Source organism: Olea europaea, chromosome 6 (assembly GCF_002742605.1).
Source record: "Olea europaea var. sylvestris chromosome 6, O_europaea_v1, whole genome shotgun sequence".
Taxonomy (NCBI): domain Eukaryota; kingdom Viridiplantae; phylum Streptophyta; class Magnoliopsida; order Lamiales; family Oleaceae; genus Olea; species Olea europaea.
This window is the reverse complement of record NC_036242.1, coordinates 9,993,220-10,006,500: the sequence shown is the minus strand read 5'-3', so window position 1 is coordinate 10,006,500 and position 13,281 is coordinate 9,993,220. Positions and strand designations below refer to the sequence as shown.

Here is a 13,281-nt window from a genome sequence, read left to right as displayed (position 1 = left end):
CACTACAATCCTTCTGAGTCCAACAATTAACTCTAGTGATAGCAAAAAAACCTGCTCCGCCCCATGAAGAGAATAAAAATAATTTTATTTTTGGACAATTCATTTGTTATAAACCTATTTTGAATTTGTATTTTATTTTCTAATAATAACATAACTCCAAATAAAATAAAATAAAGGCAACAAACGGGGCAAGCCATCACTGCGCCGCACCCGTTCCCCGAACCCAACCCAACCTATTGTCATCCCTAGTTAACCCGAAGGAAAATAAAATATCAAATTCTTCATCACAACACCAAATATCTTTTGGGACACTTGTCAGACTCAACTATAGATTGAGTGTGTCGAAGTTGATTTTGAATTGAGAATTAGAATCAAGTCGAATATGACTTACTAAGTTGGAACTAGCACTAGACAAGTTTTATTCACTTAGAATATGGTGTTAAAGTGCTCAAATAAATTGTTCACTTTAAAAATATTAAATTTCACATTTCTAAAATGTGCACTGTAACTTACTTTTTATATTTGCGACAAAATTATAAGAACAAATAATCTTAACCTTACAATACAATAAGATTTTAATGGAAGAAATAACGCATGAGATTAAGAAAGATGCTTATTAATCAACAAATGGATGTTTATGTTAATAAGTTTGAATAAATTTGATTACAAAATCAAACACATGCCATCTAGTAGTTTATTTTTAATTGAGCCATGAACAAAATCGCTAGGCAGAAGGAAATGCAAAGGACTGAAACTTCTTTAATTACTCAAGGGACTCCTCCACCTCCTAATCCACCACCATATCCAATTCCGAATCCACTACCAGATCGTCCACCCAATCCGCCTCTGCCACCAAAACCTCCTCCTCATTGAGCACCACCTCCAAACCCACCCCCATATCCTTTTCCAAAATCAGAACCACCCCTTATTCCTCCACCTCCACCTCCACCTCCACCTCCATGGCCACCTTCTAAATTCCAGTGATCAAAGGAGAATTTTTCATCATTGACAGAAAGATATGAGCCAACTAGCTTTCTCGTAGTGGTGGTGCAAATAAGATATGACCATAAAAGAAAAAAAGGTACTAAGTAGGATAGAATTGATTGGGTGATAGAGTCATGAAAACGTTTTATCCAATAGACTTTTCTGTCATACCTTCCTCCGTTCGTGATTCGATGGTGTCTTAGACGTAAAGAAACCACATCAATTCGTCCCAAACTTGGTGATTAAGCTCTACTACAGTTACAATATTGTAGGGGAGGTCCAGAAAAAAAAATTTGCTCAATGCTGTTCATATTTAAACGATGCAAGAAATTATAATATTATAGATAAAAAGGTTTTTATATAAAATATTTTCAGTTTAGACATTGTTTGTTATATATAATTTATGTAGCGTTTAATATATTAATGCGACAACTTAAGTGTGCAAGTAAACATAAAAATTTGAAAATCTTGAAACGTTACAAGACCACTCTGGTGCAAGTAAAACATAAATTAAAGAGAATCGTTTAGGTGGTCGGGTGTAGCTCACGTAAAATTTAAACTATAATTTTTTCGCACGTGAATTATTTTAAAAGAATAGAATAAAAAATATAGGTATAACATAGGACTAAATGGTACGTTGTGATTGTTAAAGATATAAATGTTTTAAATCTTTGGTGTAATATTTGAAAATAATTTTTGAATTTAGATTAATGGTACGTTGTAATTGTTAAAGATATATTTGTTTTAAATCTTTGGAGGTGTAATATTCAAAAATAATTTGTGTATTTGGATTAATACTTAATTTGTTATCATTATTCTTTATATCAAAAATGGCTATAAACAATTAGTATTACGGCTTTCTTTATATCATTATTCAATATAATTTTTTAATTAATTATTTAAAGAATTTTGAACTAGATTATTTTGTCACGATGATGCAATCAACACTCACTATAAATCTAAGTTTCGTTGCATTTTCATATTTGGTTTAATTTTCTTTTTTGTTATAACTTATAAATGGTAACTAATTTATATTTTTTTTTATGTCTTTCAATGTTTTTATTAAAAAAAAAAAAAAAGGTCTGTGTTACTTGTCAATACAGAAAAGTTTACGTGGAGACCTCATATGCATACACGTGGCGAGCACCCAAGAATTGGTGCAAAAGGGATTAACGTCCGAAACTGTCAAAGGAAGTGCCAAGGTCATAGCTTCGGACATTGCTCTAAGTTGATTCGCCTTCTGCCGTCGAACCACTTTACTATCCGAAATCCTTGACAAACAGAAGAGGATCGAACAAGCACGTCTCCAAAGTTGACTGATGTGACGTGCTTAGTTAATAAATGTCAGGAAAGCCAGCCTAACTTATAGCGTGCTTGACCTCTTGTCAAAAGTCTCACTACAAAAAAAATGCGGCTTCAGAGACGAAAATTTCCATCACTGATGCCTAAAATTTTGTCACTAATGACTTTCACAAACGGAATTAATTGGTCGAAAAATTCGTCGATAATAACCCCGCCGCTAATTTAGCGACGAATTACTAAAGTCATTGGTAATTTAGCGACGGAAGAAGGCTTCGATGTTTACCAGCGCATATTTCCGTTGCTAATTAGCAACATGGTTACCAACGGATTTTCGTCGCTAATTTAAATTAAAATATTTAAAAAATATATGATTTTATTTTAATAATTATTTTCTCCAAAACTTCATAAATGAAAGTTTAAAATAAAAGTTGAAATCCAATAAAATGTAAACATTCCTTAATTTTTGAGTTCCATTTTCTCCCTCACTAAATAATCAAGATCATCAAAGAAGCAAGCAGCCCATTCATCTGTCAATCCAACCATCTCCATGAATATCTTAAAAAATTAGATTTGATACAGATTCATTGGTCCTTGTTAATCACCTCTTCCAAAAAAAGAAAAAAAAAAAGAAAAAGAAAAAAAAGAACAATCATTACCTACAAAAATTTGAGTAGACAATCCAAATTGCACCATGTAAATCTCCAACTAGTCTCAAGAACAAAATGCCTCCGTACTTTGACAGCTACCGGATCCCAATTCTCTAGCTTTTCCAAGAGTCACTTATGTCAGCTTTCCAACTTTTGTTTAGAACCTACAATGCATATGACCGGATTCTAAGATAGAGAACTGAATTAGAAAAATGGGCACAAGGCATTAGGTTGGCTAATTTTCAAATTGATTTAGATTCAAAATTTTATGATATCCAGTTATCTCAGTGAAGCATCTTACCTGCATAGCATAACCGAATAAATAAAAAGACATGAAACATGGATGAAATAAAGAGAAATAAGACTTTCCAGATAAGCAGAAATTATGCTTAATATAACCCAATCAAAAAAAGATTAACTGCCCCCTTACATTTAAGTAGAAATTATGCTTATTAGAACCCAATCAAAGAAATATTGACTGCCCCATACAATGAAAGATAATCATTAGGCTGTGCTTGTCTCAATATTACCAACTCCTGTTGATATCGTCCCCGCAATTTAATATGTCATGAAGTGATAGGTGTTGTAGTGATCAATGTATTAAATCTATTAGACACAGCTTTATGAATCCTCCAACTTATAAAGTTCGTATATACACCACTTTCATATTACCACTAGTCAAGCACCAAGATTCATCAGTTAAAAAATACACACAGATCTATTACCAAATAGTGTCTTGTTTGACCTCATGGCCATCGACCATCTAATTTTATATTGAATTGATTGTACTTGCATTGATAGAATTCAACACAGAGGCAAGATGCCCAATACAATTTTAAAATGTTTATAGTTATTTCCATTTGCAAAAATATTTTACAACTTAACACGCAGAATGTAGACCAACCTAGCATGCACCATGCATTTAAACTTTCCACCACTAAGTATGACAGGGCTTACAGATCATTTCTATCTGCCCCATAACAATCAGATTATCTAACACAAGGAATACTTGCATTGTAAATGTTAAACTAGATTTTCTCTACTCCATCCATGACATAATTCTTTGTAAATAATCAGGAAAGAAACAAGAACCAAAATTCAAAAGTTACAGAGTGTTACCTTACTTCCAGCTCTGAATGTTTTCTCGATTTGATTTCCTGTCAAGTAATTGCGTAGCATTGTATCTGAATGCTTGGCTTAAATTATTTGCAAGAGCTGCAACATCATAATCCCTATCATGGACATCATCCTCGTCACTCTCCCTGGTCTTGTCTTGCAATGCAGTTGGCCGACAGCACACATGAAATAAAACAGAGAGATGAAACAATACCCCCACTTGGCAAAGTACAAATGAGAACAGAACCACACAAATTAAATTTAACAGGGCCTAATGTTAGCAGGCCATTGCCTGCCATTGAATCTTCCAGAAATGCCAACTGTGCTAATTAGCAAACTACCAAATTTGCTCTTTCTGTCAGCAGCAAACATAAATATACATCAACAGAAAGTAAAGGGCTAAAGAGGCAAATGAAGACTGACCACAACATAAATAGTTACCAGAGATATTAACAATAGAGATTAGGCTTTTCATTTGCAATGCCACTAGTGCAAGTAGCAAAACTCATTGGAGAGAAAAAGAAAAAAAAAAATCTAATTGAGAAAGGGCCACGACTTCCATCCTGCCAAAGTAAAACATTTTCTTCATTTCATGAATTTAAAGGCCACACATTAGAGTCCAAACCGATATAATTCCATAATTTCCACAAACCAAACTTCAAAATTTCTAGTTTGTTTCATTGATAACTACTTCCATAATTGTTTCATTGAAACCCACCCCAATCCTACTTGCACCAAATTCATATTGTAACCACTTCTACTGGGAAAAATATAACTGCAGACTATGTTAGATATCCTAAGGAAAGTTCCGTCTTGCTATAAAAGTGATACCCAATTCTCTACTCTTCTTAAAACCCAATTTCTGAGAACCATATGTTTTCATGGTCAGACAGATAAATAAATTTAGAAAAAATAAACCAAAAATCAGAAACGCAATTCTTCCCAAGAAAAAAATAATAATTTCATTGCATAAACCCATAATTAGTCAATTTATACCAAAAAAAATACAAGCAGCTATATAGAAGTAGTAATAGTACCGGGAAGAAGCTGGAGGTATTGATCGTGAGAAATGAGATCTCGTCCACTTTGGGGTGGAAAACAGTGACCTGGGAGTTTCCGTTGGAGATCGAGAGGCGACTGTCGCACGGAGACAGCTGAACGGAATTGTTGTTGCTGGAGAAGAAGGCCGACCTTGAACCGAACACGATACCCAATGCGAAGCCATCCTTCTTCTGCACCTTCGTATCACCGCACGGAAAGAACACATTATTCGTGTCAGTTCTTGCTTCTCTGGAGAGGAGTAGAGTTGAGAGGATGATGAGAAAGGGGATTGCTGGATTTAGGGTTTTCGGAATCGCCATTGATAATTGGGAAAGGCTTGAGAGTTAGACGTCAACCCATGGTTGTGGAGAGAAACGGGAGTGGGTTGTGTTATTTCTTTCTCATTTTCTAATTTGAGCCGGTTGATTTTGGTTATTGACATTTATTGGGAGGAAATGAAATATTTGAGTGGGGATTGATTGGAGGAAAATGAAAATTTTAAAGGCAAATTAAATTTTAGGTGGAAATTGAAACTTTTTGAATTTTTCGAAGGAATTTATTGTTGGTAATTATATAATACTTTTAAAATTTTACTTCCAATGTTTTTCAACAGAATTTTTCGTAGGTACATGATTTCATCAATTTTAATATTTTTCCAACGAAATCATCCATTGAGAAATTCTGTCACTAAATTATATAATTTATTATTTTTAAATTGTTTACTTGCGGATTAGCAACGGATATTGTACCAACGAAATACTTTCGTTGGTAATTCTGTCGTTAAATTAATATGTAATTTTTAAAAATAATAAAATGATAAGTCATTACAAAGCCGTTGTTAATCCGTTGGTAGTCGCAACGGAAGACGATTGTCGCTAAAATTCCGTCTCTGTTGCAACCTTTTCTAGTAGTGTCTATCAATGTAATTAATAGATGACATAGTTGATGTAATAATTAGGGTTGGCAAATCATGCCACATGGATCCAATCCTACGGTGACCACGTTGGTCTGATCACTATAAATACGAAATTCTTGTATCAATTGAAAGATTTTGAAAAAATATAGTGAAGGGATAATATACTTGCATTGTCTACTATTCACTTTCTTCCACAAATATTCATATTTATAGTAGAAATACCACACTATACATCCACGTGTATATTGTCTTGTATCAACACCTGTCTTCCATTTTCTAGGGTCAATAGTATGCATTTTAATTTACATATTTTACTTAGCTGGTCTTGTATATTAGGAAGCCTTCATTAGACTATATTTCTGGTTTCACCCCTCGTGTAGCTTCAACCTTTTTAATTCTCAATGAATAAAAATTGAAACCATATTTTAAAGTCGTCAATGTCAAATTTTCATCACAAAAAGCATTGTAGTCTCATTTTGAGAGTAACAGACAGAAAGAGAAAGAGATATACTCACACGAGCCTCCACACTGCCACTGCTGTCACACCACGTGTTGATGGATGTCACCAAGAATCACAAGAGAAGGAGAAGAACAAGAAGTTGAAAATGCAAGATCCTAAACTTTGTCAAACTCAACTTAAGACACGTGATAATGCTTTCCTTAAGACGTTATCTTCTCCCCTATCAATTTAGTGATGCATTTGGAAACACGATCATGCCTATGAAACAATGAAGCTATTCACATTGTCTATGTTGTGCAAAAACGAAGAAAACTCGAACATAAAAGATTTTGAAGTCTATACGTAACATTTGCCCTTTATTTATGCAGTTCGATGAATAAAAAAGAATATTTAAGAAGAAATGAATGCACAAAAGTTGAAATTTTGGATGTGAGAAAGTGTAGAAAATTGTAGAAAGAATATTGATTTTTATTTCATGTCTCTTGATCAAATAACCATAAAAGAATTGAATTACACATCTTCCCAAAAGTTACAACTCTTCCGAAGTGTTAGAAATATGAAAGTGGTGAAGGATAGAACACACAATATGAAGAATACCACGAACAACGTTGTCTTCAAACGATATTTGTTTTCTCTAGAATTGTTAGAATGTTTAAAGGAATTCACTGGGAAATACTTTGTAAGATTAAACAGGCCTTTATGAAATAAACACTAAAGTTCACGTGATATTTCAAAACTTTATAAAAAAAAATTTATAAGTATTTGAATTTTTATTGAGAAGGTAAGAATTGAAATTATTTCACTCAAATGTGATTTTTGATAATTGATTTCATGTACTAGAAATGGAAAAACTATCACTTATTTAATTTTCCATCCATACACCACGAAAAAGTGCCAACCATAAAAAAAAATAATAATAATAATAATAATAAATAAAAATTGAAAATCAGCCTAGCGACTAGTAATTTAGCCCATGCGTACATGCCCAATTCATTCATTTTGGGCCCAATTTCTTCCCTTTTCAAGATCATCCATACTATAGGCCCAATTTCGGATATAACATAATTATGAACAAATAGTGTCTTTTTGAGTTGAATTACATTTATTAAATCTGAAAAAAAAAGTAAATCAAATATTAATGGTCAAAACTAAGCATGGGCGCGGTTTGATTTGGGTTGATTTCTACTCCAACCAAAAATCGAAACCAAATTAACGGTTTAGACGAATTTCAACTTAAACTAACCCACTTTAACTCTTAAATCGAATCGAACCCGACCAATCAGTTGGTTGGGTTGAGTTCGGTTTGACTAGTTCGTCTGGACTTTTTGAAAAAAAAAAAATTGTCCGAATTTTGAGTCCACTTAGATTATAAGAAATAAAAAAATCAAATAATTTTATATTACAAGAATGATTGACTAACAAATAAAATCATATTAATAGAGATGGGTCAACAGAAACTTAAGAATTTTTTTTTTATATTTTTATTTTTATGAATTATGTAGTTTGACTGTCGGAGTATGAAAAAATGTTAAGTGTAACATAATGAATTTGTGAAAGGAAATTTTCAGTATTATTACTTACCAGCAATATCATAGATTGGAGGGAATCGAGATATAGTTATGAGATTATGGCTTATCTTTTAATTTTTACTTTTTAAATTTTTTTTTTTAAAAAAAGGGTAAAATTGTAACTAAGTTGAGTTGGTTCGGTTAACCAATAGTTGGAGACTTCAAATCATGACTAAATCGATCCACTATGATATTTTTTAAAAAAATCAAATCAAATTAATTATCTGTGTCAAACCGACCTGAATCAACTTGAATTGGTTGGATTTGATTAATTTGGTCGCTTTTTTGTCCAAGCCTAACCAAAACCAATTTAGTACGAAAAGACACCATTGGTGGCGCTTGGCAGCCAAACATCATGTATAATGCTGTCAGAATGGCAGCGTAGGTGAGTTAGCCCTTCAGTGCACTTGTTCTAGCTTGCCTCAAAACCCTGTTTAGAAGTTTGCCACTCCATCGTTTTTGGTTCTAGTTTCCTCTTGATCCAATGCTCCTTGACTTGTATATCCATCTTCGATTTAATCTACCAATTTTTAGTTAACATTCTTTTGAAAATTACTACTTTATATATTTCTATTTTTTGAATACTACGACTACAATTTTATGAAAAAGCCAAAGCCCCTTATGGAATTTGAATGGATGATTTTAAGAATTTTCATTTTTCTTTGTTGATTAACAAATTTATCCTTGAATTAAAAGGGGAAAAAAAAGAGTTTTTTTTGGAGGAATATCACATAGTTATTTCATACAATCCTTCACCATATTCAAATCAAATAACAGTTTTGAAATCTCTCATATGGACTTCCCCAACTTTATGCATAAATCATGTCTTTTGGAATATTCACACAATGAAAATATTTTAAATGTTAACCAAGCTGACATGGAAGACAAAGTTTGAGCCAACAACCTTGTGTGGCTAACCGGAAACATCTCAAACACAAGTATCATATCCCAATGTGTTCATATAAACATAAATGTGTATTGGCCGTGTGTCCTTCATCCTAGATTTTTCATGAATACTTTGAGTAGCTAGACAAGCTACCCTTGAAATGACACCATCCTTAATATTCATATCGGTCAACTCATCAAGAATACTCATGATGTAACTAAAGATCTTAATGTTTCAAATACTGTGTCAAGATTCCATTATTGGTGATTAAAAATTAGCAGGGCCGAACCTTTGTTTTGCGGGGCCTGAGGCAAAATTCAAATTTCGGGCCTCAAAATCATAAGAAGTAATTAATTTTTTTCATGTATAAGAGAATTAAAGAACTAAATTTGTTAACATAAAATCAAAAAATAAAACAAAAAAAATGAAATAATTAAAATATGTAAATTATAATCAAATAACAATGTGAAAAAGTTCTAAAATATCACTTAAATACAACCCATCTTGCAGTTTTCAAAGCAAAAATATCAATCAATTTTGTATAGTTGAGTTGTTCAACCATTTCTTTTTCAATTGATAACATGGCTAAATCATTCAATCTTTGCTCTGACATAGTTGATTGGATATAATTCTTGATCAATTTTTGCTAATGCAACTGTAACCAGGATAGTGAGCAAAATCTTGTAAGCAATGCAAGTATTTGGAAAACAACCATTCATTTTCTTCAAGTAATGTAATACATCAATTGCTCTTTTTGTTTCGCTAGTTAAATAGCACCTCAAGATGATCAACTATGAACACAAATCATCACCTAAATTGTCTGAATGTCCATTATGCTTTAAACACTGCACAAGATTCATACAGGATTTCAACAAAATGTCAACTTGCATACTCATTAATCTATCCAAGTTAAATGAAAATCCAAATATCTCTTCATAATGTGTAAATTGTTCAAAACGAGTTTGAAGTGATGATCGAGCTTGATCAATTATAAAGAGAAAATACTAAACTCTAAAAGATTCTTCAGCCGAATAGGTTACCTCTTCAGCGCCACTTTCATCGAGTTGCTTCTTTCTTCGAATGCTATGTCTCTCTTGAAACAGCTTCAATTCCCATTTCACTTGTCATTTGTTTAGCTTCATCCATGGCACTAGCAAACCCAAATTCTCTATAATCTTCGAGAAATGAAATAAGTGTTTGTAAAAGTTTGATGGCTTCATTAATATCCATGCTTTTGGCTTGAAAAAATTTACTCACAGTATTGATTGCATGGAACAACTTATACCAAATTACAATGCTTAACAAAAACTCAAAATTTTCAAGTCATATATAGCTAAGGACTCAGCCTCACATTTTTTTTTTTGGATCTTCAACAATGTTTGCCAAGTCAAATAAAGTATTTCCTATTTGCACAGATTGCTCTTTTATAGGTTTCACACTTTCCACATGACTTTCTCAACGTGTCTGTGACAATGGCTTAAGTGTCAGACCTTGAACCTTATCTTTAAAAAATTTTCATCGTTTGGGAGAAGAAGAGAACAATGTGTAGATTCGTTGTATCACTCCAAAGAAGGACATAGCTTTCGAACAACAATTTTCCATATCACATAATGCTAGATTAAGACTATGACAACCACATGGAGCATAGAAAGCTCTAGGGTTTATTTCAAGTAACCTTTTTTGTACGCCTCTGTCTCCCACTCATGTTAGCTCCATTATCATACCTTTGACCTCTTATATTATCAATATCAAGCTCAAGATCCTTTAATACATTTTTAAGCTCAGCGAAAAGTCCAAATCCTGATGCATCATCCACCTTAAAAAATTCAATCCAATATTCTTGTACCATCGGTGAGTCTATCGAATCATCCACGCATCTTATTAATAGAGATATTTGTTCTTCATTACTTGCATTCAGAGTACAATCAAGTATGACGAAAATATTTTGCATGCTTCACTTTTGTGACGATTGCACTTCTTACCTCGCCCGCCAACATTTGTATCAATTCATTTTAAATCTTAGACCCAGATATGTATACTAAATCTCATGTGCTTTAGCACGTCGAATGTGTTCTTCCATTATTGGATCAAACTCAGCAGCCATTTCTATCATTTGCCAAAAGAGTCCGTTGTTCTCAACATAAAGTTGCTCACAATCTCCTCGAAATGCCACAGTATTTTTAGCGAGTCTTTTCACAATAGTAATTATTCTCGTTAACACTTGTTTCCAATGCTCTCTTTCTTTGTTGATGGACAATATTATGCATTCATCAATTGTATGTTTTGCTTGGAGTCTATTTTCCAGTTCCATCCAACTAATCATGCAACCTATATGCTCTTTAGACACTTCGTCATGAGTAAGACACCGATGCATATTATGCCAGTCATTGTATCCATCATTACTCAATTGGCCAATATTCTTAACCATTTTTTCTGTCTTACTCAATTTGCAGCAAAAACAGAAAATCTTATCCAAAGAAATTGAATACACTAGCCATCTTCTATCAGTTGTCTGCCCATTTGCCATTACCCACTTATATTGTAATGATTCAAAATGTCTACCATGATTATCTCTGGGAAACAAGATGTCATCAACTCTTTTTGGACCCATTTCAACTAAAAAGTCTCTTATCTTTTGATCAATGTGAATATCCTTCCAATTTTCAGGATCATTAAAATTCAAAGAAAAATAATTCTCTTGATTTAAATCTTCATGTTGAACATTATTTTCATTATTCTATTTTGACTTATCTATATTTGCAGGTTCAATCATTTCTTTATTCTCTTTCCATTCATCCACATGATCATTGTCATTATCATTCCGATTCTGTTGTTCCTCAATCGTTAACTTTTTTGGTGTTCCTTCCTTCTCTTTTCTTTTCTTGCCATTAAAGTACTTATCCATATCTCTAGCTTGACTTCGAATTAATGCCTCGACTCTTTCCTTCTTCTTCCTCTTTTTAGCTCTCAACGCATATTTAGGAGCCATGGTATTTGACTCAAGTCACTTAACAGCAAACGCTTACTGAAATTTGAAAGTAAAAGAGGCCCAAGTTAGATTAATTTAAGATTAAAAATTCAAAATTGATGACCCAGTTACCATTAACAACTTATAGAGGAAATCCCCCCAATGGTCACTGAATTTAGGAGAAAATTTCCTAGGAAGTCACAGAACTTCAATATGTCCCTAAATAGTCACTGAACTTTACCGAAGTCTTTCAAGAGGTCATCGAATTTCAAAACGTCCCTAAATGGTCACTGAACTTTGCTGAAGTCCCCCCCTAAGAGGTCACTCAATGTTGTAAATTGGGATCCCATACATAACTAGTTTAATGACCTCTCAAGGACTTTTTACAAAGTTCAATAACCATTCAGGGATGTTTTGAAGTTCGGTGACCTCTTAGGGGATTTCGAAAAAGTTCAGTGACTATTTAGGGACGCATTGAAGTTCGTGACCTCTAAGGGGATTTTCTGCAAAGTTCAGTGACCATTGGGGAGATTTCCTCACAACTTATAATAAAAGTACTCAACTTAACATCGACCATAATTCACACTTTATCAATTCTAGAGTTTTAGTTGCACACTTGATAATGAGAGAACTAGACCAGAACATAAAAAATAAATACTAGAGATCTAAATCCATTAAGTCGAGCTAGTGAATCTATATTTCCATCACGTAGCCTTTCCTATTTCATCGGATCATCATCAACTACTATCTTCAAACCCCCCCTCCCTCCCCCAACACAAAAATTGGAATGCTAGTCTAGATTACAATTGCTCATAGTCACAGGCAGCTTACATCACATAATCACAGTTCAGTTGCCCTCAAATTACTTTAACATGGCAGGATTAATAGTTAATCATTCATCATTAATGGATGAATTTAAGAATTTCTTTCACTGACTGAAATCAATTATTCAATTTAACATGTCTTCAAGTTTAAAAATTAAGATACAACTAATAGACAAAGAAATCAATTTAAATCTCACACCCAAAACATAGCAAGAAAACAAATTGATAAATATTAGATAATAATTAACAAAATCACTGAAACAAAATGCCACAATGCCCTAGCAATAGCATCAGGAACATGAAGTGATGAAGACATAGTCGGCCGGTCGGATTTTAGATATTAAACATTGCAAGAAAACAATTAACAAATTTATATATAATACTTAATAGTAATACAGATACAGAAGCAGAATGCCAAGCCCAGCATCAGAATCGGATTCATGAAATGATTGCCGTCAGCAGGTTGGAATTTGGGGATAAATGACTTACAAAATAGTACCAAGTACATCGTCGAACGAGTTCAATAATAGAAGTCAGAAGACCGCCGACGCCATAGGACAGGATGCTGT

The 13,281-nt window shown here is 33.1% G+C and overlaps 2 protein-coding genes across 4 annotated transcripts in view; both read right to left on the bottom strand.

The window, feature by feature from the left end:
- LOC111395798 overlaps positions 1–13,281 on the bottom strand; it is an 80,217-nt gene that overhangs the window by 21,389 nt on the left and 45,547 nt on the right. The gene's annotated exons all lie outside the window — the stretch shown is intronic.
- On the bottom strand, positions 2,786–5,520 carry LOC111395796. 3 transcript variants are annotated; one of them, XM_023021943.1, is made up of 3 exons: positions 5,087–5,520; positions 4,053–4,200; positions 2,786–3,119 (listed from the first exon to the last, which is right to left on the bottom strand). In XM_023021943.1, exons 1-2 carry the CDS (start codon positions 5,408–5,410, stop codon positions 4,054–4,056), a joined length of 471 nt encoding a protein of 156 aa, XP_022877711.1. In that variant the 5' UTR covers positions 5,411–5,520; the 3' UTR covers positions 2,786–3,119; position 4,053. The 3 variants fall into 3 exon arrangements, with proteins under 3 accessions (XP_022877711.1, XP_022877713.1, XP_022877710.1); XM_023021945.1 differs by having other exon boundaries at positions 2,786–3,097; positions 4,053–4,225; positions 5,087–5,518; XM_023021942.1 differs by having other exon boundaries at positions 2,786–3,097; positions 5,087–5,518.